Below are 27,630 nucleotides of genomic sequence, written 5' to 3'. Positions count from 1 at the left end.
ACACTCAAATTAGGCAAAGATGAGTCTGAAATCTACTTTCTGTACTGCATCTACAGTTATCACCTCACTGCTGCCCATAGTCTCAGGCTTACCATAGCCCACTCCACCAAACCTGCCCTCCAAGTTGCTGTATTACAGGCATGCCCCACCACACCCTTATAAACCCACTGTGCGTGTGTGGTGTTGTCTTTGTTGTGTGTTTAGTGGGGAGCGGTGGTCTAGTGGTTAACGCTCTGCGCTATGAACCCAGCCACCCGAGGTTTGGTTCCCGCTCACGGCCAACACCGGTGACGATTATCTGAACCGGTCCTCGGCCTCCCCCGAGGTCGACTCAGCCTTAAATGAATACCTGGTGCGGTGTGTAAACATCGCCACTTATGGAGACAAAGGCGGCCGGGCGTGGTGCTGGTCACCCACCCCCTTGTGTTTCCATGTCGGCCTAAATGGGGGTGCTCGCTAACAGCACTTTCCACAAAAGTCTGTTAAAGCTATAGGGGGGGGGGGGGAGACTTTTTCGTTGTTGTGTGTTTACGTAAATAAGGTAAACACATAAACGACCGATATTTTCCCACAGATGAGGCTCAGAGCATCTTAGCCCCATTCTCTGGTGAGCCCATCTCCTCCCACACCTCTCCCCAGCCCCCAGGGCTCAAGGCCCGCTTCTCGCCTCCCCTCCTCCCCACACCAGCTTCATACACCGGAACATAGTTTCCCAGAAATTAAGCCCTGACAAATGCAATGTTTACACTGCTTAATAACAAACTCAAATGGGATTTATTGCAAACGATTTACATTGCATTTCAAGGAAATACAATATTTATATATACACTGCATAAATGATGTAATGCCATATTCGATACGCTGTATACATTTAAGAAACAAAAATAAAACTTAACTACCCTCATTAACAAACTGAAACATATATAATGTATCATTAGCTCGTGTTTCAGGCAATGGCCTTTCTTTGGAGTAAAAAAGGTGCTTTCATGAAAACCTGAATGGAAGAGGAGACTGCATATATTGTTTTAACGGTGGTGTCCTAATGGTTCCAAATGTGATGGATTGCACCATTTCGCTACTTACACGTGTAGCGGGAACACCGTGATATCATAATCACTCAACTATTGCCAAGCTGTAGTTGAACCCACAAAGGCTAGAAGGCATCTCTGCTCGATTGCGAGGGGGTGCGTGTGTAAACGCAGGCAAGTGTCTGCCCGTCAAGACTCAAACGCCCCCCTCACTCGTGCTCGTCGGGTACAAGGTTCGAGAGGGGCACCCACGAGGGAGCCTGTGAACTACAAGCACTAAAACACGAATGTTGACGCAACAAATTACAGGGCGGCAGGGGGGGGGGCATCGTTGGGCGTGGAAGATAAACTAAATTACGGGCAAGATAAAACATTAAGGTGTTTCTCCCAGAGTCAAGGTTATTTAAAATAAACGAAACCCGCTTTTTTGTTATAAATATACGAAAACAAATCTATAAAACTCAGTGTATTTTACGAAAGGACAATGGCTCGTGAAGGCCAAAGGGCCCACACACCCAGTGTGGAGAGTCAGTGGGGCAATAGGCAAGGCCATTTCTATGACTCGCTATGTCAGTGGCTGGAACGTAACAGAGAGACGTGAAAAAACGAAGGACATTACCCGGCGGCCTTGTCCTTTCGGCATTATTATTATTATTTTAAAAGCCGAGACTATAACATGAACAATAGACCCTCTTATCAGCAGAGATGGTACCCTCCCCACAAAGAGTGTGCCTTGGTCGGCTGAGCAGGGGATTGGACTCAGGTCGGGTTGAAACATGGCTCGCTTGGGTGTAGTGGAGCCGACACAAACGAGGATGTGGCGACCTTCACAGAGAGGAGTCTCAATCCCCAGCAACGAGTCGGAGTAAATGATGTGCTGCTGGCTGACGCGTATGGTGCCACCGAGTGGGATGAATACATTGCGAAAGAGACAGGACGCGTAAAATGTGCACTGCGTATATTTGTAGATTTTTAAAGCGTTGCTTTTTGGATTAAAATCACGTTGAAAGGTATTTCACTGCACCTCCGATTAGCACGGTTGGCTAAGTGCGGTGCGAACAATTGTTGAACATACATGCAAACACATTTTGTCGAAAATGAAGAGACAAAACTGAACATTTACGCTGAAATAATGTAAAATTTTTACTTTAAACTTTAGTAACTGCAAGAATTCATATTTTTTTGGTTCTTTCGGTAAAGAATATGAAATAATCTTGTGAAAAAGACAGAATGTGGTCTCTATCTTCACGTCTTCTTTATGGACATAAAACAGTTCCCTTCTGACTGATGCACGCACGACTAAACTGTGTACAAATCAAGCAGGCAGCGTACAATTCAGTTATCTCTGTTGGAGGGAGATATATATATTCTGGTATGTTTGTTTGCGAAGGAACGCTGTCATCCCTACACAAATTAATTCCACTCAATGTAATTACTGAGCAACTAAACAAACTCAACATTTACATAGCCAAAACGAGAATAAATTACGCGGCGACAAAACTTCAAACAAAGTCTAACTAACCTTGACCAGTGCTCATTAACCATAACATCAGCCTGAAATAGCCACGTTTCTACATGGCCGCCAAGCATTTTGTAAAGAAAAAAAACGAGAACTGTATACATTGTTGTAAACAGCATTCGGATTTAATAAGGAGCACAGATACAACAGCCTCTCTCCGCAGACCAGTTCCCAGTGGATTGTGCCGTCCACCACCCCCCCCTCCTCTCTTTCTCCGCACAAAAACCACTCACTTACCACATTTCCATAAACAGCAGCCATTCACAAACAAACAGCCACGGCTGGGAAGAGGGCCACAGACCACCTCGTTAACTTTTCCACATTAGGCCGAGCGGGCCCATTAATAAACTCCGTCTGCCTCGTGGGCCACTTTCGAGAAGGGAATGCAGAGGTGGTCCGGACAGCTCAGCTACACGTGCAGCCACCTCCGTTTCAGTCCCCCTGGCTGCACCGTCGTCTGCCATCCCGTCGCCGCCTGCCTTATAACCGGCGACTATGTGGGGGAACAGCCTACGAGGGTCGTATGTGCGCGAAGGCGGCTTTTAAAGGGCACATTTAAAGAGCGCAGATGGGTAGGGGTCTCAACAATTGGTTGTTAAAGACAGTAACTGAGCTAAGGAAGATGAGTGTACGCCTCTGTTTTTTTTTTCGATGGTAGAACTTCATTGGTCGCAAGGATTGCATTTGCCTGGAGAATGATAAATAGTAATGTTCGATGTTTATATTGTTATCTGTAAAGTGACAGCATCATTGATGTTTGGCTGATTGGACTCTCAATATTATTTATGTCAGTGCAGAAAAAAATGTAAGTAATATTATACTATGATGTGGCGACAAACATTTTAGGGAAAGTGAAATGGCCCTTCAAGCCATCTTCCTAGATTTGTCGTTATGTATCCACTCACGACTCGTTATTTCGATAGCACATTTTATAGCATAACTTTTAAGCATCTGTGATCGTGTGTTCTTTTGCAAAATGTCAACTTAAAGATAGATGGAGTAAATTGTGCAATTCCAGTGTGCGTGTGTCTCCATAGCTTGCGCATATGCAAAGCGCTACATGCTTCAACAAGTGCATGCTGTGTCCAACATCAAAGAGATGCAGTGCGTGTACTGTATAACGCTGGAACACATGCCTATTTACAATGTTAGGCTCATTTTTGTTCACGCAGGTAAGCCTCACGGAGTGTCAAGAAATGTTCACAAGAATCCTGCTTAGGGTGTTTGGGTAATTGCTTCAAAGAACAAATTTGCTTGTGAATATGAACATGAGTATGTGGAGATACTAATCCCCCGTTCAACTGAGAGGCAAAAACACTCAAATCTTTTGTATAAACATGTCAGAAACCTACTCACCATACTACATCTAGAAACAATTCGCCACCGCAATCGGTGGATGTTGTACACACTTCACGACTGCAGGTGTGAAACCGCCACCACACTCAGCAACGGTGCATTTGCAATTGTGAGCACGCGTGCTTGCAAGTCGATTGCGCGATGCTGTCAACGGCACGCCGGGAGCGTGTGTCACGCCGTGTGTGTGTGTCTGCGTACCTGCATGGTAAGCTATGGAGCCCCGGTTCCAGCCTGGGTGCCGATGCTTGGGGTAATCCTGCAACAGCAACAATAACAACAACAAAGTGCAGAGTGGTTAGCCTCTTATGTGCAATCCCTACTCAGTACCTCCATGGCTACGCACCATCACCCCCTCCCCCCCATAGCCGCAACGGTGCGCACCTTCCACGGACAAAGGCATCTCGTGAGCTGCGGGGCCACAGCAGGATGCAGCAGAGCCTATTTAGGGCTAGGCCAGGGGTCAGAAACCTGTGGCTCCGAAGTCGCATGTGGCTCTTTAAGGACTGCTTCTTGACATTATTCACATTGCATTGCGGCTCTTAAAATATTGAGTTATTTACAGAATTAGCAAAAAATTGGCTCTTATTATTATTTTGGTTGCCGACCCCTGGGCTAGGCCATGGGGTATACCTCAGAACAAATCAGCCGGACAAGTGCCCAATCTTGTCAGATCTAATAAGCTAAGCAGGCTTGAGCTTGGATGGTGCTAGAATGGGTGACCACCATGCACAACAGGTTGCTATAGGCTGCAGGGAGCTTTGTGGTGGGCAGCGAGGGGCAATGCTGTGAAATCCTTTGTTGCGCTGTACTTCTCCTATGCTCCCACGTCTATACCCCCTGCTGACAACCAACCCGCACTGACCATCATGGTGCAGTACGGTCAAAAAAGCCCCGTGACCCACGTGGTGCGGGTGAGCCACTCTTCCAGCAGTGGATTGACAAAAGAGTCGTGCATTTTACACGTACAAGGAGTAGCCTGGTTCAGCAGCATTGACATGAGAGTCAGGGAGTAGGAAGGGAAGGAGGTAACTGAGGGTAAATTTGGAGAATTAAGTATGCCAGTCACTGAAGGGGTCTTTATTGTTAAATGGCTTTGTTAGCCATGCACACACAATTATAACGCACGCTGAGTGCACGAATAAACAGCCAAACATTCAACATTTTGTAATAATGCATTTTTAAAGTATTTTAATGCATAAAAAAGCATTTCAACTACACAGAGGATTGCGCAGATAAAATGGTAATTTTCACAGTTATTTGACTTGGAGGTTTTGCAAATTAGTTCGGAGGTTAAGAGGCTTTTGTAGTTTTCGTGAAAACAAATTAACTGTGCTTGGATGGACATGGGGACATAATACTTCCCAGGCAAAGAAATAAGCAGCCTAATGACTCCCTTAAAAAGGAGCGGGAGCAAGAGGGGAGAAACAATTGTGCAGCGTGTAAAAGCGACAGGGTTAAAGAGTGAAGCTAAAGGAGCAATGCGCACGCTCACGGACCGCAGGCATCTGCCCTTGAGAAGCATAATTTGCACAGAGGTGATAAACCGAAATGTGTGTGGTCATTTTTATCTAGAAAGTTTATGAGCAAAATGTACGGATTGCTGACTTCCCCCTCCCCCTCCCGGTGCAATCGGTTACACCCTCAAGCTAATCACCATCCACTCTCTTTCTTCCTCACTCCCAACACCAAGCCTCCAACGCGTGAGCATGACTATCGCGCTCAGACACCATCATCACCTCCTCCTTGCCTTATCGGTCTTGACAGTGACTTCGTTTGATTTCTCAAGATCCAATCAAACACTCTCTTTAACACGAGCAAGTTGCGATAAACGACAAAAGAAAAACAACGCACAAATCTACATTTTTCCCACGCAAATCCCAACAACTCTGAATAATGAATTCCACTGTCCGAGTTAAAAAAAATGTACATTCTTCCAGGCATGGGGGTTGAGAAGGCGAGAGAGAGAGCCACTGCGTCACTCCTGCCTGTCATTCCGTCCGACTGCATGAGCAGTGAGAATGGCGCATTCGCCACAGCCGGGCAACAGACCTGGAGCTTTCGTTGCTCATGTGGCAGGTTCTTGAGGCAAAGCATTCCTGGCATTTTGCCCCTCAGGGAAATAAATACGAAATTGGATCCAGATTTACCACAAACGCCAGAAATAGAAACACTATGGGCTCCACACTCTAATTTACAATTAGCTCGTTACAGATTTACAACGAGCTTTAGATCGAAATTTACTATTAGTTCAAGACATATTTACCGTGGGCTCCACACTAAGATTTACCACAGGCTCCAGCACAGCGCGGCCCACAACCCAGCAGTTACCATAGTGGCAGGCAGACGGGCCCCGGAAAGGCAGCTTTAATTAAAATCTGTGGGCAAATCCGGATGGCACAGCAGCCTTTCAACTCAACTAAATAAATAGGCCCTGTGCTGGCTACCGCCTCAAAATGCAAGCGCTCTTCACCTCAACCCGGCTAATTAAACAGACGCTGCCTTGGCGGCAGAATGCAGAACCTCTCCATCGCCTCCTCCCCCCCAAGCAGTGGAACACAGCTCCAGTGAGAAGCCGTGGCCACGGTTGGAGTGCAAGTCTGGGCCAGGCCAGAGGCCCTGTTGCCACGGTGACTAAAAGCACAGGACAAGCCCCAAATCAAGGCCAATAGCCTGACTGTTCCATCTCTTTGCAGCTTTGCTAACTCCCCTCTTTCATACTTCCTCACTCTCACTGGCACCTCCTCACTTTCTACATTTGTGCCCATTTCATTCGCCCGTCCTGACAGGAAGATGAGCAGTAGATTGGGACGTGCAAAGGGTATGGTGGCAATTCGAGCCTGCAATGCACTGCTGTGGAGATGGGAGTCGGTGGATAATCACGTGCGAGGAACACCCAGCTGCAGGACAGCAAGTGACTGCAGGAAACATTACAGCAGGTGCAGAGCGGATCTATTCTGTGCAGAGTTTGAGTGTTTGAGTGTTTTTCCCTGAAAGCGTGGGTTTTTAGGGCACCCAGTTTCCTCTGTTACACAGAGGTTTCAAAATGAATTAGTCAACCAGGGATCTCTTGAAACAAATCTAAAGGTTTCCCGTCCAAAAAAAAGATTACGGAAATGAGCTTAAGGAGACAGAAACCAGGACAAGGAAGAGTAGGGAGATGGAGGGGGGTAAGGCAAAGATTTACAGAGGGGAAGGGGTGGAAAGAGGAAAAAGGCAGAAATGGCGAGGGAGCACGCAAGGCACAGTGAAAGAAGGGGAATTAAATTGCTTGAACAGAAGCTGAAGTCTGCATGGAAAATTCATCAAGGTTCTGAAGAGAACATCCTGAGCACAACCTGCTGGCCCACGCCCTGCTGCTGCTTGTGCGCGTATTGATGGGACCGCCACGTGCTGCCTCACCAAAAGCTCCCCGTTCAGCGAGCTCCTGTGTTGGCTGCGGCCGTGGCTTTATTATTTAAGATGGTAATGTAAATACTGTGGTAAAAGTGAATTATTCCAACACCGGCCATGCGCACACGCTAACGGGCATGCTTTATTGCTTGGCTGCTGCTGTGTCGACATGACTGCAATATCTCACGCACGCACTCACACACAACCCTAGCATGCACACAAACCCCATACTTAGCACACACGCGAACCCCCCACACACACACACAAACCCCACACACACACACTCAGCACACACATGGCGCCTTCATTACGCTGCACGCTGAACATAAATCTGCCCTCCGGTCCCCTCCACCTTCTCATTAAACCACGGGCTCCTGCCAGTGCAAGTCGGTCACACAGCATTAACAGATCAGAGGTTTTTCTCTCTCGCAGCTCAAGATTGCATTTTTTTCGCGAGCATTTTCAGATATCTGTAAGTAAGTAATGAGCTGTGGGTTTTTCCATTTGATGCAAAAGTACAATTTAGCCCAAGGCTTGTTGGGCTTTCAAACCAGACAAAATATAATGTCGCTGATTCAGTGCCCTATTAAAAGCGAGAACAGGTTTTTTTTTGGTTTGTGGGGGCCTCTTAAATTAACTATTGTGGGGAAATTCTAATTTATAATTTGAATTTTGCCTACAGGATGTTGTCATAGCAACCCGCTAATATCCATACTTCTGGCCAGCTCATACTACAAACTTCCATGTACCGTCAAGTTGCATTTTTCTGAAAATGTGTAAATCCGTTCACATCCAATCACAGCATCACGGCCATTCTCAAAACATCAATCCCCATCAAATGAGAGGCAGTCAGAGAATGTCAAGGCATACACCAGTGAGTCAGCTTCCAAAGTATCACTAGTTTTAATTCCAGCATTTGTCCGTTTATGCTGAAAAACAAAGCATAGTTCTGCAAAACTAGATTTTAGTACTCTTTAGTTTCTTATTTTTTCTACCTACGTGACTTTACCGAAATAACCAAAGAGTATGAATTCCTACAGTCACGAAAGCTTCAAATCAAGATAGATTTTAGTACTTATCATGAGAACTCTTTTTGTCAGTATCAAAGTATGAAAAATAAGAATAGATTTGACCATTTCTGGAAATAAACAGGAGCTTTAGATGTTCAAACATAATAGATATGGCTGCTCACCCAGAGCTATATATGATCTCATACGTGCATTGTCTCACCTTTCGGCATTCTCTGGTCTGACACTGGTGAGGCAAGGCCATAAAAAAGGCTGTTTTTGGTGTAAGCCAATCAGTTTCAAAGACAATGCCATGCATTATTATCTGAGCATGTTTGTTTGCATGTTCACCACAAGTACGTGTGTTTAATGCAGTACTTGGTTTCTTGAAAAAAAATTCTATTTGCTGTTTGAACATCTTAACACACCTGTTTTATTGCAATGCAGGGTAAAACTTATTGTTATATTTAGTACTTTTCATAGGAGGTGGTCACCGGCACACTCCACACAATTGTATTTCAGCCGGTGTGGCCACAATATGAATAATTCAATGTTGAGCTTTGTGTAATGAAATTGGAAATAATAGTCCATTATGTATCAATTGAATGGACCGAAAAACGTTCAAATACCTGTACAAATATTGCTATAAAAGACCAATTACGGAAAAGAAAACTCTTCCGCTGCAAGGGATGTTATATCCATAAAAATTAACTTCAACATGCAGTGGACAAGTTAAACACAAATCATTTTCAAAATAAATAAAAGATCGGGCAAAGATGACTACTTTACTGTAAAAACCTAGAAAACCACACCTTTTTACAAAATGGAACATTTCCCGAAAAAGCAATAATCGTGTAAAATATAAAACGTACAAAAAGTAATAGTAATGTTCTCATTTCATTTTTATATCTCATTGCTTCTGAAGCTATGAATGTGAACATTTACTGGACATATTTATGTTTCCGTGAAACACACGGACAGCACATTGGAATGCTGCACACGGCTGTGATGGGTTTTTTTTTTCTGTACGGATGTTATGGGAAAAAGTATTTATTGAATATTGTCGAGATTTTGATGGTGGTCGTTCTGCAGTGCTTGCCTGTTTTAGAGATGCCAAGGCACTGGTGGGTGCTGTGGAAATAGATTCCTGCACACACCAAGGACTGTTGGCAGGGAGTAACTGAGCTAGTTAGCAGTGGTACACACAGAGACGAAACCAGATTGTCATTCGAGAGATAACATATTCGAGAACAAAAGGGTAGGAAATGTAATTGTGGTTTCATCAAAAATGGGACAAATCGAACATTTGTTTTAAATTGTGGGCCCATTGTGTGGCGAATTACATGCAGCATATAAAGGGCCAAGCACAAGTACATTTTTGCTTTAGGGTAGCAATTTCATCTGTATTTAAAATGATATGTTATCCGTCTGTGTGCATTAGTCAACCTGTTCCCCAGCTCTGTGTGTGAAATCCACAGTCATGAATACAGTGGCGACGTTTTTTTGTAAATACCAAAGTGATGACAATGATGGCGGTGAGATCTTCCACGACGTGACCATGGGTTTAATAATGAAATCCGTTTGCGTCATCTTCATCACGGTAAAACATGCACCCAATGTTCATTTCAGTGGCCCTGAGGCTTGATGTCGGTCTCACGTACGGTAACGTGGGGTTTTATGTGGAGGAGGGAAAAGGAAGCAGCATCAAAATTATGATAAGGGCGAGTTTGGCGACTCATTTGTTTGTTCCGGCCGATGCAAGTAAGGTCTGCTGCATGCAAAACATTTAATAGTGAGAATAGGTTTTTCGCCTTTCATCTGGCAATAAAAGGTGTTAAGTTGTTAAAACACCAAACTGAAACCTTTTACAAGGAATCATGTCAACATTAACCACAATACTTGTGGTCAAAATGCAAACAAAAAACACACTGATAATACATGCATTGTCTTTGAAACTGATTGGTCCACACCAGAGACACCTTTCTTTTGAGCCTCGTCTCAAACGGTGTTAGACCAGAGGACCGTTTGAGACGAGGCTCAAAAGAAAGCTCGTCTCTGGTGTGGACCAATCAGTTTCAAAGACAATGCATATATTATCAGAGTATGTTTTTTGTTTGCATTTTGACTACAAGTATTGTGGTTAATGTTGACATGATTCCTTGTAAAAGGTTTCAGTTTGGTGTTTTAACAACTTAACACCTGTTTTGTTGCCAGATAAAAGTGGAAAAACCTATTCTCATATTTTGGTACTGGCAAAGGAGGTCCCATGATGTATATTTAATAGTATCTACATATGCAATGCACAGCTTTTACATAAATGAAACATATGATGCTCTAATTGACGCGAACATATATCAATTCCACGTGACAGTCGGCGGGCCCAGCTGAGCAAACCAAGTCGGAACACGATCTCTTAAAATCTCGCTGGGCTTGGCGGACGGAGGGGCCGACCACCTGCAGCCCGCTCTCCCCGAGCCCCCGCGCTGTCCGTTTGTTTTATCTGCAAGGTCTGCGGTTAATTAAATATTTTCAGTGTTATTCCCACTCTAAGCTCGTCTCTAAAATGTCTCGCAGCCAGGGCGTGCTGCACAGGAAGCTGCGGAGCCCGGAGACACACGTGCGCGCTCGCGCCGAGACCCCATGCTTGGCGCAGGTCATTTGTGGTGACAGGCAGCTCCTGAGCACACTTTGTGAGCAGATGCGCAACAGCGTGCGTTTGCGCGCGCCCGCTCGTCCACCCCCTCGCCCACCCGCTTTCCCACCCGATATCAAACTCGCTGACCCGCCTGCTCACCCACCCGCTTTCCCACCCACTCGCCCGCTCATTTGCACGCATATGCACATATTAAGAATTTGTACGTTTTTTGTAATATTTCCCCTACAATGTTTGTATTTTAGTACTTGAATGCTTATTTTTTTTTACAGATTTTGTTGTGGGCCTTTCATTTTTAATCCTTGTACTGTTGTGCCTGGATTCCTTTGATTTCTCTACCAGATCTCTCTTACAAGAGATGAGCATTGCAATGGCCTCTCAGATGTCACACAATTTAGATGCAAAGTCAAACACATACATTCTACTTCCGCAAGCATAGGCATGTATGAAATGTACAATACATGCCCATCTTCATCCACATAAACATTAAATTATTAATAAGTTATCTTATTTAATAGATCTGTCAGCTTCAGTAAATGTTTGTACAACACCAAACAAAGCCTCTGGGAAATGTTGGGATCCATCCCATTGCTTACAGAGATGGCACTCGCTCCTTGTCACGTACATGGGAGACGTTCTCAGAGCGTGGTTGGGCTGCCGAGTAAATTTTTTTTTCTCCCAGCAGTGGATACAGGGATGGGAGCAAAGCGGGTGGGGGGAGGGATGCACACTGCCCTAGCCTTCGGTGTGTGTGAGAGTGTTAGCGTGTGGCACAGTGGTTGGCATGATGCGCTACACATTACCAGCAGTCAAGGGGTCGATTTCGAGCCACAACCAAACATCTGGTTGTTTCTAGGCCTCCTCTATATTGATTGAGCCTTAATCGAGTAACTTATGCATTGTGTAAGCATCAGTATTAGGTAGACAAATGTGTCCGGGTGTCATGCCGGCCACATCACCCTCGTGCGCCACGCCAGCTTCTCAAAGGTGCTCACAAACAGCACATGCCCCAACAAATGTGTACGACTAGAGGAGGATGTATGTTGTTGTATGTGTGCGTGCATTATGTATGCATTAGTGTGAGCATGTTCGACTGGTTTGTGGTAGAAAGAGAAAGTGTGCACGTGATGTGTGTATCAACGAGACCAATTCCAATTTTCTTGAGTGCTTGTGGCTTGGCTAATAAGTAGTGCAACTGATAAACAGGGAATATCAAAATAAACTCCTCTCATCACCCCCCCCCCGTTCCCTCTCACGGTAAAAGTGGACATGCCTGTGCACATACATCTACACTCCAAGACCAACGCACATGCACAAGTGCATGTACCAGCCGATGTGTGCACGCACACAAAACGTACATGTCCACATTCATACAGCAGAAACGAGCACATACACAAGTACAAGCGTTAAAATGCATTTGCACAAATGCATGCAGGTTACATGTGCACACGTTGCAGCATGTATGCAGGAAAGCTTGTAAGCACAGGCCGCAGTAAAGCCAAATAACTCCCGTGTAGCCTTAACAGACTGTTGGGCCAAGTGCTGTTAGCGAACACCTAAGAAGGCCGGCATGGCGTACAAGGGGGTGGGTGGCCAGCACCATTCTTTACCGCCTTTGTCTCCCTAGTTGCGATGTTTACACAACGTACCAGGTACTAAAATAATCGGAGGTTGAGTCAATCTAGGGGACGCCCAAAACCAATTCACTGGTGTTGGCGAAAAGCGGGAATTGAACTCGACTCGCTGAGTTCGTAGCGCGGCACGGTAACTGCTACACCACCGATGACTCGCATGCCGCAGCACACACACACTAGCACCCACATGTTCGCAGGCTAGTTAAGGGGAGGCTATTATTAGGGCTGTGTTTACTGGAGGGGGTGGCCCAGAGGCCGGATGGGGGCAGCCGGTCTAAAAACGATACTCGTGAGCACTCACGTGCACGAAAGGAAGATTTTCATTCACCTAATAGATGCGCTTCCGAATTAATGTGTTCACCCATGCGGGTACATATGTAAGCCCATTTCTCCATGGCATTTGCTGCCACACTGTAGAAAATCCAAATTCTCCCAGGCACTCCGCCGAGGTTCCTAGACAACAATCCGAACCGTAGTGTGTGGGCCCATGCATTGGCGAGCCACTTTTTTAATAACGTATCTTCCACCCCTTTCGTTGACATGTAGCGATATAAACATACAATACAACACAGCAGGCCACTGCCCTGGGCGCTGCACAGTTGCACCACTCTCTGCGACAGGTTGGAATGTAGGCACGTGACCACTATTGCAGCCTGTGACCACTATTGCGGCGAGGTGTTGGAAGTGGAGCCTGTATCCTGTCGCCTGCACTGAAAAAACCCAGGCGCCTCTATGGTCGTCGCACGCCCAATATCTGAAAAATGTCTTATATACGGACCCCCAGAGCTATTACTTAGAGAGATGTGGCTGGTACTGTTATCCGAAACCCCCTCATCGTGATTGCTTGTCCTGGGAGGTTGGCACCGTGCATTGTTGATGTTGATGGCCATCTCCTCTCATCACGTGAGCGACCTCTCGTCGGGGAGATCTGTGAAGGATCCTGACTGCTGCCAGTGGCGCTGATGGTGGCCACCCCAACACTGGGAGCAAAACGGGCAACAAAAGAATATTCCCCTCATTTAGGGCATTCCTCCACATTCTTCAGTCTGTCAGGGAAGGTCCTTCTCGAAAAGAAGACACCTCTGAGGAATGTACGTTGAACTTCTTTCGCACCGTGCATAGCCAACCGTGCTAATCGGAGATGCGGAGAAAGGACTAGAGCTGGACGAGAACTGTCATACATTTGTCCGGCCGATTAACCACAGGCGCCGTGCGTTGGCCAATATCGAGAGAGGGTACCCTAGGCTCGTGTCGAGTGAAAGCTTGGCCAGTGGGCACGAGTTACTGACAGCGCTTGCAAGCCGTCAACCCCAGCCGAAGCTGCCAAATCTCTTGAGCCACGCAGACACTGCAGGCGGCGATTTCCATCGCGACTGCGGCTTCGTGAAACTACATGGGACTCTTATGCGATAGCCCTGCCTGTGGGGTTCAGTGTGGCTTGCGATCTACCATTGTCCCCCCTGCTGGATGCCTGCCGAACAAAGAATAAACGTCACACCAAAAAAAAATGTGTCTCCGGAACAGCACCTCTGATCGCCTGCATACGAATCGGTGCAAGAAATGAGTGGAGCCTTTCCGCGGGGTCCTGCACACACCCGTTTGGATAGCTGCCCGGCGACTTCAGGGGAGTGCCTGAAAAGATGTTGGGTTATCTGCAGTGCCGGGGGAGAATATGCTCATTATGGATGCATGGGTACTGAACATTAATGGAAGAAAATTGTGGACAATCACAAACTCATGGAGAACTAATATGCAGCAGATACTATGCTCTCCCATTACCAATGCCACCCATCACAAATATCATATCAGCATTGCAATGACATGTCCACCATACAACTTGTGTTGCATGTATTATACCTCCAAGCCCAATGGATGACCCTCGCCACACCTCACACTGCTCTGAACTAATGCAATTTCCAGCCACTTCAACCTTATAAAAAATACTCGAAAGGTATTGGTTAAACATTCCAAGCAGGACCCTCCTGAAAGAGAATAGTGAGATTCAGCAAGGCCTTCCATAATAATCAAATAAACACATTTTAGATAGCCTATACTCAGGACAGCACAAACCACTACAACAAGATGCAAGCCAACCACTCTTAACAATCTCCATCTCTACTGACGATGAAGAAGCACACTCATAGCAGTGGGTCTAGCACTCATGGGCCTGGAAACCAACAGATCGGAACCCACGTGTGTGGCCTTCGCTCAATCCATAAACAAACATCCCCGTCATCTTTTCGGCTCTATTAAAAGTTTGCTTTGTTTAGATTTGTTTTGTCGGAAACTGCTTGGGCCAGTGGGCAAAACTTGCTGAGTATTGGCAAGCCTGACAAGCCAGTCTGCTTTGAGCCACTCAAAGGGAGACCACTGCCTGATAAAATCAATCATGTATCCTTTGGATTGAGTGATGGAAAATACCTAGGGGGACAGAGAATTGGAAGAAATATCGCAGTTATATGTATATAAAAAAAAACAAGCTACATGTGTGTTAACTTGTAAAAAGTGCATTCGTTTACTTTCAAGCACTGCACCTTTGCGTGAGCCAGCAAGGCTCTACGAAAAATATACGTTAAAAAAATCTGATTGAGATAAACGAGAAGGAAAATATGAAAGATTACGAAGAAATTATTTCTAGCTGCAAGGACAATGCCCTTCTTGGGGCCGTGCGGCTGATGCAGAGAAGTAAAGCTTCTGAGTAAGCACGGGAGTAAGCAACATATTCCCCCAAAGCAGCTGGTGCTACGGGGGAATATATACGGGCACCGAATGTGGGTTGATGTGGACACCAACACCAACAAAGAAAACAAATACACAATATTATTTTACCAAAGAGCATGATTTTAAACACGAGAAGACAAGGTGGTTTTGGGTATTTCCAGACATGTAACATTCAATGACAATTTTACAGCTCATGGGAAATCAGGTAAGGGATACGCAGACCTTATTCCTAACTTCACCTTCACAAGAGACAGCGGAGGCTGCACGCCATCTGGATTGGAAGCATAAAAATATTGTACGTGCGTACACCTATGCATTATGCAGAGCGGTGTCCTGCAATGAAATAATTTGATTCTGTTCTGGCCCAGATGGTAAGCACCATTTAAAGACTTGGCGCCACTCCGGGTTTCCAAAACACTGTGCGGAGCGCACGCACGCATACCCGGCCAGCACTGGTGCGTGCATGCGGCAAGCATGCACAGAAACTCTAACGCAGGAGGTGACCTTATCCACCTCGACAGTGTATGTCCGGTTGCTTCCATTTTTTTTTTACTCTCAGTTGGGTGCTGTGACCTGGGAGAAATGGGCACACAATAGCCACGGCGCCCGTCCGGCACAAAGGCACAGTTCACGTCACCCCACAGTGCATCCTGGTCCCTCTGGCCCCGGGTGGCAATAACAAGGCACAGCTAGTTTCCTGGCAAGACATGGCATTGTTGGACAAAGAATAAAAAAACGCAAACTTTAAGTCTGACATAACAAAAAAACCCCAAAGCCCTTTTGAAAAGGCACATTTTTTCTTCCCGCAAATAAAAAATAATTCCCATACAACCCATGTAAACGCCCAGTAAACACAGCTGGGACTGAGATGAGCCATTTCCTTTGTAAACCCGTGCCCTCAATTCACGACGCCCCCGCTTCTCCAGCTCTATTCCACACCCGCCGCCCTCTCCATTGAACAAGACCCAAGACGATAGATGCAAGACAGGCCTCTGAGTGGACCAAGCGTAGCTTCAGATCTCGAGTGCGTTTGCACAGACTGTTTCCTCTGGAGCCTTGTGCACTTCACTCAGCAGATTCTTGTTGCCATCATAAGCGATCGCCAATGTTGGCCGTGTTCAGCGCACCGCTGGTTGAGGGCCTCATTGTGATGATGCATACCGTCATGTCTGGCTCCAACCAGCTGCATTCCATTTTATTGCTCTATATCCCACAACGTCATGGCACCATCTCCCCGCTGTCTCGTCGGGCACAGCGTGAACAAATTAACAGTTTGGTCAAGGGTTTTGGGAATTGGTTGTCACCACTTATGTAACAACATTGATTATTCACCAAGGAAAAGTCTCAAGTGGATCTAAAAACTATTCCTCCTTCTTCTTCTTCTGGAGGCCCCTTCTGTCTCATTTTTAGACAATGGGGACATGTGAGGTGCTGTTACCTGTTCCTGACTTGCACCGGCTTCACGGCTTCCTTCACTTGTCGTCCCTTTTTGGTTCGAGGTAATGTTTCATCGTGTCAGTCCAGCGCACATTTGTACCTTTGTACGTAACACCATGTGCTGTATTCTTTCCGGATCCATTCTAAAAATTCTAAACTCATGTCCAAACCATGACGTTGCGCCAGTCATTATTTTTTTGCTTCATTTCTTATATTCTGTGGGCTAGACACGCTAAGTATTTTTCTGAGCGATCTCATTCCCGCAGTTGGTATTTCTGTTTAACGGATTTCTCATAACCTAGCAATCAGCCATATACCAGTATTGGCATAACTATAGCTTCATACGCCTTGTTTTTATGAACGTTTTTCTTCAATATTGGAGGAAACGCAAGTACCTGCAAAAGAAAAACATGTTCCCGTACAACGATATGGTGATCAATAATGTGTAAACATATTAACAGCCTACTTTGCTACACTCAATACAACGGACCATCTCATAGCACAGAAGGTTGGGTGTCTCATGTGGTCAACCAACCCCAGGTACTGAATTACAGGTATGTGCCAGAACACCCGTAACGGCTGCATTCTTTGCATACTTAAACCATTAATCTCAGAAGTGCAATCGATGGCCCAAGCTGTGAATTTCATGTGGGTTTCCTCAAGGCATGTGGCTTCATCGAGGTATACAAAAATATATCATCCCCGACACGAGAAAGTCAGCTAGGAGAAAGGAGATGCCAGGTGAGGTCACGGATGAGTCAAGGTTCACGAAAAAGGTAGCACCACGGGCAAAAAGTGGCAAGGGCTGGCAAGCTTACACATGGAACGCTATATCACGCTCTAAGCAACCAACGGTATATGCTCTATCTAGAGATGCTTCCTGGTGAGGAGGAGTGGTCTTTGCAGAGGGGCAGCCACTGCTGCCCAGATTGTACCCTCTCACGTGTTATTTTGGCCGTAACGTGATGCCCTGCGCCTGTGCCTGGATCGCGTAACCCAACCATCAAATAATTTCATAAATAAACTCAAAATGACAGCAAGAACTCTAACGCCAAACATGTGGCTCTGGTGGACCTCGATCATCAATCAAATGTTTGCCATTTGTGACGGAACAACCTAAAACGAGAGGCGCTCACATCGACAAGAAAGGGGATTTTTTTTAAGGAATGTTTTTGAAATAAGTGGTGGGGTTCAATGAATACGGAGTGGGACTGATCCGGTAATAAAGAAGACTAAAAATAGTAAACGTTTCCACTTCCCAATGAAAGCCTATAGGCCGAAACGTTGACTCATGCGCGCGCGATGCTCATTCCTTTGCGTCATTTTCAGATTCCTGCGTGTTTGACTGAGTGGTAATATAACATACTTTCTCGGTCGTGACATATACTGTTGCAGGCTGTGGTGGGAGGAAAGGAAGATGGTGGGATAGAGGGAGGGTGTAAGAGAGTCTGTGACTTGATTTTTTTTTCTCTGTCTGAGCCCCACAACAGTTGTAGTTTTTTCCCCCAACCCCCTCTCCCCCACCTCAACTTTCATGCGTGCCCTCAGGACAGCTGCGTACATCCGACCCAGACAGGACACACGAACGCACGCACACACCCATGAGACACCGTCGCACACGCATGCACGTACACAGATTCACGTAAGTAAAACCAGATATATGCGCGCACACACAGCTACCTACTCACTGTGCGAGCGATCCCACGCATGTACCCACGTCCGTGAGGGTGAGATGCACGCGCGTGCACATACGTCCGGGCACTTAAGGCGAGTGATGGATGTATAGCTTGCCAGCAAGCAACTCAGCTACCAAAGGGCGATGACCTCAACACAGCAGCACTCACTGAAGGGAGATGGGCTAAGGGGCAGATGTGAGCGGAAACGGCTTCATCTGTAGCACACTCGCGCGCGCGCACTCGGATGTATACACTCACGCGCACATAGCCAGAGGCTCACGCAAGCACTGGGCACCCTCCACTGGGTAGATTAAAGGGCCTACAAGGGGTCGTTTCAGCAAGTTGGGGCCCGATGTGATTGTCCATAATTTCCCAAAATTATCAACTCATTTATGATAGGAATACAATGAAATCCATCAAGGAATATTCTTGCCTTGAAGTCAGGTAAGAGCTCACTGAGAGAAAAGTCGAATTTTCAAGGTAAGACCCGAGTCACAAAAGCAGTGCACGTTGTGCAAGGTCAAAACATCACCGTAAAGGGTCAGACTATGAAGTGAACCTTATGCGGCGCACAGGATAAAAAATTATAACGTAAAACATTCCATACCATTATCAAGTACATTATTAAACATGCAAAAAACTGCAATGCCATAAGCTATCGCGCACCCTGCCATTGAGCCGATTCCATCGCTCAACCTCCACTGGCGGTCACCCTCTTAGGCATGCCATTATGTCACCAGTCTCATCTATCAGCCATCGTCCCCCTCTGGCGATGTATATCCAGTCAAAGCACGTTCACTTTATTCAAAGGTCAAGGGTGATGTATCTTATCCGCATTTGTTCCATGCTTCTCTTTCTACAAGTGTAATTCGCAGCACGCATCTCTTCGTGTGAAGCTTTTATTTCAAGCACATTCTCAGACTCCATGCTTCCAAACCTGAATGTTATTTTTTTTAAGTATCTTAAGTTGTCACTTTTCATTCAGGTTAATTTTACAAAAGCACTTAATTCTATTCTTGCTCATATGTTTATATCATAATTTGAATTCTGGTCCACCTTCATTGCCCTGGAGATATATATATACTCTTGTTATGTTTTCAGTTTTATCTTTCAAACAATAATTAAAATTTGTTCAGCGAACTTATATTGCATTACTTTTCTTTTGTAATATTTATCTTCAGTTCCGTTTTACTTGTATCTCACACCCTGTTATAATTAATGTGGGGCCAAGACATTTTCATATCTGATGCCATGACCTGGGCTGAGAAGAATTAGAAATCACTGCAATTGTAATCCAACCACAAGACATCTAGGATGTCTCCCAATACCACCTCCTTCATCCCTACTACTTATGGTATAAAATTCCCATTTATTGTTTGCTGTGTTCAAGGTTAACCAACATGTCAACCTCTGCCAACTGCACCCAGCCAAAGGCTATATTATTTGTAAGGTAATTTCAAAGTTGCTTAGATATGATTTTCCAAAGAATAGCAATGCTGGTTAGCGGTAAAGACTTATTAAAATTAAAATTAGTGTTGGGCTATGCGTTTCTACCATGATAGGTCCTGAAACAGCAATGGATATTAAACATTGTGGGCCAGGCACAAGCATGCTTAGTCCAAGTTATAACAACCGGCACAAAATCCAGCCAAAGGCAGGCACATGGAAACGAGGTTTATGGCACCCAAAGCAAGGGCAAGCCACCGCGAGGGTGCTCACAGTGGGGGCAGGGAGGACGGAAAGGCGTCTCTCGTCCACACTTACACGATTATAAGGCAAGGACGGAGGATCTTCTCAGCCTCTCTAGACATTTCAATTCGGTGGGCAGCCATTGGTGAGGCTTAATATTGCAAACCGTCAAGCGTCTGATGAAAAAAATTAACACATTCTGCAGAGACAGGTTTTTCTGAAGGGAAGCCGAGCCAAATAATTGTTTAACCGCTATTCAGCTTCCCTCGAGTTTAACTGGTAAAAAATCGAGGCCGTAGAAATGCGAGCTCCATTCACAGCTGAAGTGGAGCGTCTGCTTTTGTGTGCATCAATTTCCTACATGCATAAGCAGGTGAGAGTGTGTTGATATAGCCATGGGGTAACCCATCTGAGTATAGCAGCCTGTATGGGTGAACATTAAGCTAGATAGCGAAGGGGTGACCCATCCGACTGACAGCCCAGTGAGGCACAATATCCATTTTTTCTAGGCATGCAGAACATCTACACTGTGGGTGCGTATGAATTAGACAGTGTGCATTAGTCTGCAGACATTCAAGAGGGGTGCGTATTTGTACGTGTGGTCCAGGTAATGCAAATATAGCCGCATGTCATGTGGTTAGTATCACCACTCCCCACGCACCTCCCCCAACAGAACACGACACCTAAACCCTTCCATAAAGCCAGCACTCCTGACAATATATCTATTTCAAAACATGTATTCAATGTTGAACTGATAGAGAGAAGCGCCATGCTAAGCCCCAATGCAGAACCATGGCTACGTGCCAGATGCTCTTCAAGAGCAGAATGTTAAACTACAGAAATTCAAACCATAAGAGTGTTTCTTTTGTTTTAATTGTCAACAGGCTATTTTTGTGAATGCTGCCATTATGTGTTTCGCCCAATTGGCATAAAGTGGCCACACGCTAGCGGGCGATTTCCACCCCGTGGCTGTGAGCTCGATAAACAGCACCAGAAATGCTCGGTTTATTTATCCAACATTATTTTTAGAGGCAATTTTCTCTGCTGCTGCTGCTGCTGCCGCTATTGCTGCAGCCACTGCTCCCACTGTGACTGTTGCTGCTGTGGTGCGTGGCAGTAGCGGAGGGGGCATTATCCCGGAATGCCCCTAGAAGGGGTCACACCAGCGCAAGCCAGCGGCGCACAACAACGGCCGCCATTCGCCACTAAGTGGCAGTGACGTCACCACGGCGCTTGTGCCAAGCCAGGTGCACTCCCGAAGCCACATGAAGTGTCGAAGGCTCGCCGACAGGTCATGGGACAGACCCAGGTGCTGTGAGTTGACTGACTGAGATGATGGGAAGATGCACCACCTGTGCCCCCTACTTTGCCAACTTGCTGAATTTTAGCGGCCCGGCACTTCGTTTGTTGTTGTGAGCATCGCTCCTCTGTCCTCCGTTGTTGCTGGAGGGCGACTGCCTCCAACTGACCAGTAGCATCCTTCACGAGCCTCCTCCATAGAGGGCGATCTTGACACCGCTGGTACTTGTCTTCGGCATTTCCACTCAGATCCACATCCTCCTGTACTGTACTAGTCCATCTCTTCTCCAGCCATTTCCATGCCCGTTTAGCACCCTCTATCCAACCAATCTGCTAAATGAACCACCATAGCCTTGTCTGCCGGAGGAGCTCAGGGATGGGAATGTGTCCAGATCTTTAAAGGATCTGTAAGCTCCTCACACAATCCAGCCTGGTTAAACCCAGAATTGATCGTAGACAGGCCAGCCTGAATGTTTCTAACTGGTGCACAAGCACAGAGAAGAGAGGGCATGACTGTGGCCGAGAAGACCCGAAGCTTCGTGTGGAGTGACAGACCAAGGTAGCTTCCATACAGGGACTCCAAAAGTACGAAGAACCTAGAGCCCTGGCCTATTGATAGTATCATAGGCCTTGACCAGGTCAATAAAGCAGCGAATTAGGTCCTATTGGAATTCGCTACAGCTCTACTGTAGCAGACTGAGAATATAGCGTCTGTGCAGAACTGCCCTGCCCTGAAACCACAATGGGGCTCAGCAAGCTTCTCCTCTGTGTTCTTGGCAAGGCGATATTGAATAATCCTTCCCAGGACCTTTCCCGGCACATTGAGGATCGAGAGGGATTACCCCTGTAGTTGTGACAATCTGTGCGGCCACCCTTCTTTAAGAGGGGGACCACCAGGGCATCCTTCCAATCCTGCGGAACCCGTCCTGTGGCCCAGACAGTTGTGATGATGTCATGTATGGCAGTCTGCACACAAGACACTACCCTCCCTCAACAGTTCCCTTGGGAGATCATCTCTGCCCGGCACTTTTCCTTGTCCCAAGACTCTGAATCACCTCTCGTACTTCCTCCACAGATGGTACCTCAGCCAGCAACCCACAACGGGTGGCAACTTCTGCCAATATTTGAGGCACCGCAGCCCCAGCAGGGACGTCCCCACCTTGCCCAATGATGTTATCTGGGCTGAGGAAATTCCCCTCCCCCCCCCCCCCCCCCAAGACCTCATAGAAATGCTCTGAAAACACACGCACGCAAATACAGGCGCACAAAGATACGCAGACAAGCAGGCACGAGCGCGTGCGAAAGAATGAGCGTCGGGCAAGCAAGGGAGTGAGCCGTGCCTGCTAAAATACACGGCCGGCCGGCTGAACGCGGTAATTATGGCCAACGTGTGCGCACACGCTCGGTCGGTTCACCCTCGCCCGCCCGCCCGCCCGCCAGCCCGCCCGCACTCGAAGGGAACGTCAGGTCCCATTAGCGTAGTGTGCGCTGCCTGCGTTGTGTCGGCCGTCGCGGGCGAGGCGTGGCACCCAGCGCGCGCCGAGAGCTCGAGACACAGGGCGAGTTTGTCGGCGGCGGAGGCATGCGACCGCGCGCCCGCACAAAGGCTGCCTCACAGGGCCCCGGCCACGCGGCACGGGGTGGCACCAACAAGAGACGCCTTTAACGCAGCCGCCCGCTGCTCCCACGGCACCGCAGTTTCGCGTCCCCCACCCCACCCACCCATCAAGCGTGGCCACATCTCCCCGTGTCTACAGCTCCCCTACGTACAGTAACATACAAGCTCGTTATCTCTAAAAGCTGGCATATTTGCAGCCGTGCGTCTCTCAAGTCTGACATGTCTATATCCTGACAGCTTTCTAATACAGCCCTGTATCTCTGCAGCGTGATATATGGACAGCGCCTGTACATATACATCAATGCATACGTATGCAGAGTGCCACATCTACAGTGCTACACCACATGGTCTCTACACTGCTGCACCTCAACGCCTCTAAATGGTTCTGAATTGCAGTGTCAAGTGGCACTGCAAGCAGAGCCTTCATCGGGGTTGTGATCAGCATTCCCAAAGAGCAGCTGTTTTGCGGAGGTACAGTGTGTGGTCAGTGGTGAAGAACTCTACGCTAATTATTGGCTAGCTGAGCCTCTGGACGAGTTCATCAATGACCTCCTTAGCCACTGCCCATTCGGACGAGGACAGCGATGAAACTTTAAACACATTTTAACTGCGTCCTTACAGTTCATGTGGCAGCAATCAGCCGAAAGCGGACTAACCAATTCGGCGACAGAGGTGGGGTGAAAAAGTCACTGGCCTCCTCCGTAAATAAAAGAGACCTGTGCAGGGCTTGGTAAGAAACACCCAGCGACTGCCCGTCGCCAAGGCGTGTGCCGCCATGGACACGAAGGCCAGGGGCCGCTCCGTGGCTTGTCTGACCACCGCTGGTGACGGTGACCTCCCCCATCAATTGAACAGATTAGCTCTCGGTCAGCGGTAGCCTACTGATGAAGTGGTGGAGGGAAAAAAGACCCAGAAAAAAATCAAGCTGTCCACAACTCACATTATTCGCGCTTAATATAGATTTGCACACACACTCACCGCCGGGAATAACTGTTTGCATTTGCACATTTGCTTACCAATCAGTTTTAAATGCCCACGCCTTTATTAAATCCGCGTGTGAATTGTGCGCCGAGAGGCAACTGTTTTTGTTCGGACTCTGAAAAGGCCCGAAGCCAATATGGCTGCACTCACAGGTGGCCTGTCCTTGCATGCCACTGAATGGAGGGGTGGTAAAGGCCGCCTGTGTAACAGTGCTCCGGGCCGGCCAGCACGCGCTGCAATTAAAGCAGCCGCAGTTATGCCAACACAGCGGTGGCATGACAGGGTTCTGGGGAACAGGGTTATATCGAGGGTGAAGGTTATTTGATAGCAAACAGTGCCTGCATGGTTGTGGAAGGCAGGGGTGGGAAGCTTCAAGTGTAATATTACCTTTAGCACCATTGGACGCGGCACCGATAAAACTGGAAAAGTACAGCTAAATTGGGCTGAGCACAGACAAACTGGGCACAGTACAGCTATCCTGGGCACAGTATTGCTCTTGGGGAAATTTTCAGGTTAGCAAGTTAAAATGTGGCCAAACAGTGCAGGGCAGAGCCCAAACTATGCACAGGGCAGGGCACATCTGAATGCGTTACATGCCATGCACTAATTGCAGGGTATCTCCAACCTGATGGCAATGAATGCTGTGCAGTAACGCACACCCAGAGTAAGACGGTACCGAGGCGTGTACTCTGGCATGGCTCAGCTCAGGCTTGGCTCTGTCTCAAGTGAGCCAGCTCAAAGCCACGCTTACCTTGAGCTGGCTCCGAACACGGTTCGAGCCCTGCTCAGTATTTATATTGTAGCGGAGCCTGAGCCAGGCCATGGCTGAGCATATCGTGCGTCTTTGGAAGCAAATGAGCGGCTCAAGCCTTGGGGCTTCAGTGAGTGGCCAAGGCAGAGCAGCCGAGCCGCAACTAAAAAATATGCCCCAAGAGTATAGCAACAGGACGAGTTATCTGGTCTCTAATACAACACACACATTGCCATCATAGGCTGCCTGCTGGACCAGTGGGAAATGTAGGGAGAGGAAAATAGAGGAGGGGGGAGGGGTGTAGACGCCTGCGGACAATACCGCATGCCTATCAGCGACAGGTGATGCACGGACACACGAACAGACAATGTACCTATGCATTTAGGTCACCCCCTCGTGCCCTTTGACCGTCAAAATCAGCAAGCGCCCCGCTCTGGGATTTTAATAAAGAGACACTCGAAAATGCTACACAACCCCCACCCCCACTAGGGCTGGAATGGTTTTTGGGTTGAGGGGAGGAGAAGGTAGAGTGGGTGGGAAGGAGGAGGAGGAGGGCACGCAAGCCCGGGTGCTGGCGGGGAGGGGGTTGATGCTCAGTGTGGATGTACACTGCTCTTTAGTGCTGAGGATTCGCCCAGCTCAGATGGGCGAGCCATCAATATTGAGCGAGGTGCATCATGTTGCCACTTAACATACGGTATCGTGGGGCCAAGTGTTTACAGGTTGCCATCGGATGGTGCTCATTGTCCCAGGAGAGGGAATGACCTATTCAAGCGGGCGCCAAGTTTCTGTGTTGCTGCCGATAGCAGCGAAAGAGGACACTGTGCATTGGGTCATGGTTGTCCAAAACCCTGACCAGTCATGGAATGCAGGATTATGTGACCCCCAACGGTGGAAGGTTAAACCCACCTCAATATCACATTATAATCCTTGTACTTCAAAGGGGACAGTGGGTGAAGACAGACAGGGAGAGTTGGGGAGAGATGGGCATGGTGATGGAGGCAGAGAGGATGATTAAGAGGGAAGGAGGGAGGGAGGGAGAGAAAAAAAGGGCAGCTAAAGAAACAGAAAATGTGATGGGAGAGAGAGTGTTGGTTTGAGACAGAGAGAGAGAGGCAAGAGGGGAGGGAGGAGTGTGAGTGAGAAGTTCAGCAAAAAAAAATGCAGAGTCTGCAACAAAAGCAGCCAAGATTCCGTAATCCCTCACTGATCATTAGCTTAATATGCCGACACATCACATATTAAATTAAGGGAGAACTAACACAGTCACAATGGACAAGTAATGAGACATGGGTGTAAAGATGTGTGCATACAAACTCACAAAACAAAGGTTTCCACTAAGCTGTTCAGGCTATTAGGACAACTGCCATTAGATGAACATTTATTAAGGCAGGCATGATGCGTGATTGGTTATTGCGACCAGTACCAAGCCCGGCTGCCTTTGTGTCTGGAGCATTGATGATAATTATTACATGCTCATTTTAAGCTAAGTAAACCTAACATTGGTCCAAGCAAAGCCAGGACTCCAGACAGAGAGACGACACTGGTGTGCATGGACAGGAATTGAACTTTGACTGTTGCCACATTGGTGCAATGATCTAACCATTGCGCCGTATTCACAGACCTGCCGGTGTGCTAACAATCGTTCTGGTTTTGATTTAAAGCTTTCGTGACTGCAGTGATTCATATTTTTGGTTCTTTCGGTAAAGTCACGTTGAAGGGAAACAATAAAATAATAAAATATATATAAAACAATAAAATTCTCACGGCGTTTCGACTGCAACACAAACAATCATCATCAGGTGTGAAAACCAACGGCAAGAACATTTACGGTTTGCGGTTGGTTTTCAAGCGTCGTGAGAATTTTATTGTTTTATATATATTTTATTATTTTATTGTTCCCTTCAACGTGACTTTACCGAAAGAACCAAGAGTATGGATCGTTCTGGTGTTACTAGAATTATATTTGGTTTATTCAGGCAAGCCGTAAATGATGCTCAAGAGACGGATTTTTCATGGCAGTTCTGCATTGGTCGTCGTTGTCATGAGGAAAGAATTCCCAACACTGGATTAGAGCATGGCATTGAGACAATTTGACAGTGGGCATTTTCTAAAAGTATTAACCAATTCAAAGAATCGAAATATTTGGTCTCCATCTCCTCCAACAGCTTATCAGCCGCATACCGGCTTATCCATCACTATGCATCAACGTTTGACCGTTCACTGCTTGCCCCCGTGCAGATTGTGCTCAATCTCAAATGCTACCTTCGCGAAGAATGGACATTTTACTGTTTTCACCTGCATTCAATTAGCCACACGTGGTGTGAGTAGTAAATAAAACATCGTGAAAACTGAGCCATTTTTCTAACTGGACAGGTAGGGCCGGAGGGGTTTGGGGACAGATGGTCCAGCTTCTTCGGGGCTCGCCTTAAAAACTCTCCAACCATGAGTCACTACCCCTCCCCCCATCAATATCTGTCAATGCCTCTTCCCGCTACCTCTGCATGAAGTGTGTGCACAGCATACCAAATTTGAATCCTGTTGGTAGACATGCAAACACATTTTCTCTCCACTATTTGGATTCAGCGGAATTAGTGAACACTTAAGAAATATCTACATCTTAAATGTTACAAAAAGGTACGTATATGTGTAGTGAAGGTTAAAAACAGAATTGTCACAATATTTCTTGCTACACCCTTTAACTGACTCTCAGCATGTAGCCTTTGTAGCCGCACGGTGTGCGGGCACACGGGGTCGTGACCCCTTGAATGACTACGTCGTCTTTTGTTCTGCTCCTCCATCTCATCTGAATACATTTCTGCTGTCCCATTTCGATACATCTACAATCACCTCTTATCATGTAGGAATGTG

General features: G+C 46.9%; 1 protein-coding gene across 5 annotated transcripts in view; it reads right to left on the bottom strand.

Annotated features, from left to right (window-relative positions):
- The window catches only part of SPRYD3 (SPRY domain containing 3), a 135,675-nt gene that overhangs the window by 24,671 nt on the left and 83,374 nt on the right, over positions 1 to 27,630 (bottom strand). For all 5 annotated transcript variants that reach the window (XM_032945130.2, XM_032945118.2, XM_076060159.1 and 2 more), the window contains one exon: positions 4,102 to 4,159. In XM_032945130.2, the coding sequence (XP_032801021.1) occupies positions 4,102 to 4,159 (58 nt within the window). The remainder of the gene's footprint in view (positions 1 to 4,101; positions 4,160 to 27,630) is intronic.

This window comes from Petromyzon marinus, chromosome 4 (genome assembly GCF_048934315.1).
Source record: "Petromyzon marinus isolate PM22_M1 ecotype Great Lakes invasive population chromosome 4, UKy_Petmar_22M1.pri1.0, whole genome shotgun sequence".
In the NCBI taxonomy this organism is placed as follows: domain Eukaryota; kingdom Metazoa; phylum Chordata; class Hyperoartia; order Petromyzontiformes; family Petromyzontidae; genus Petromyzon; species Petromyzon marinus.
The sequence above is the reverse complement of the archived record's forward strand: the minus strand, read 5'-3'. Positions and strand labels throughout refer to the sequence as shown.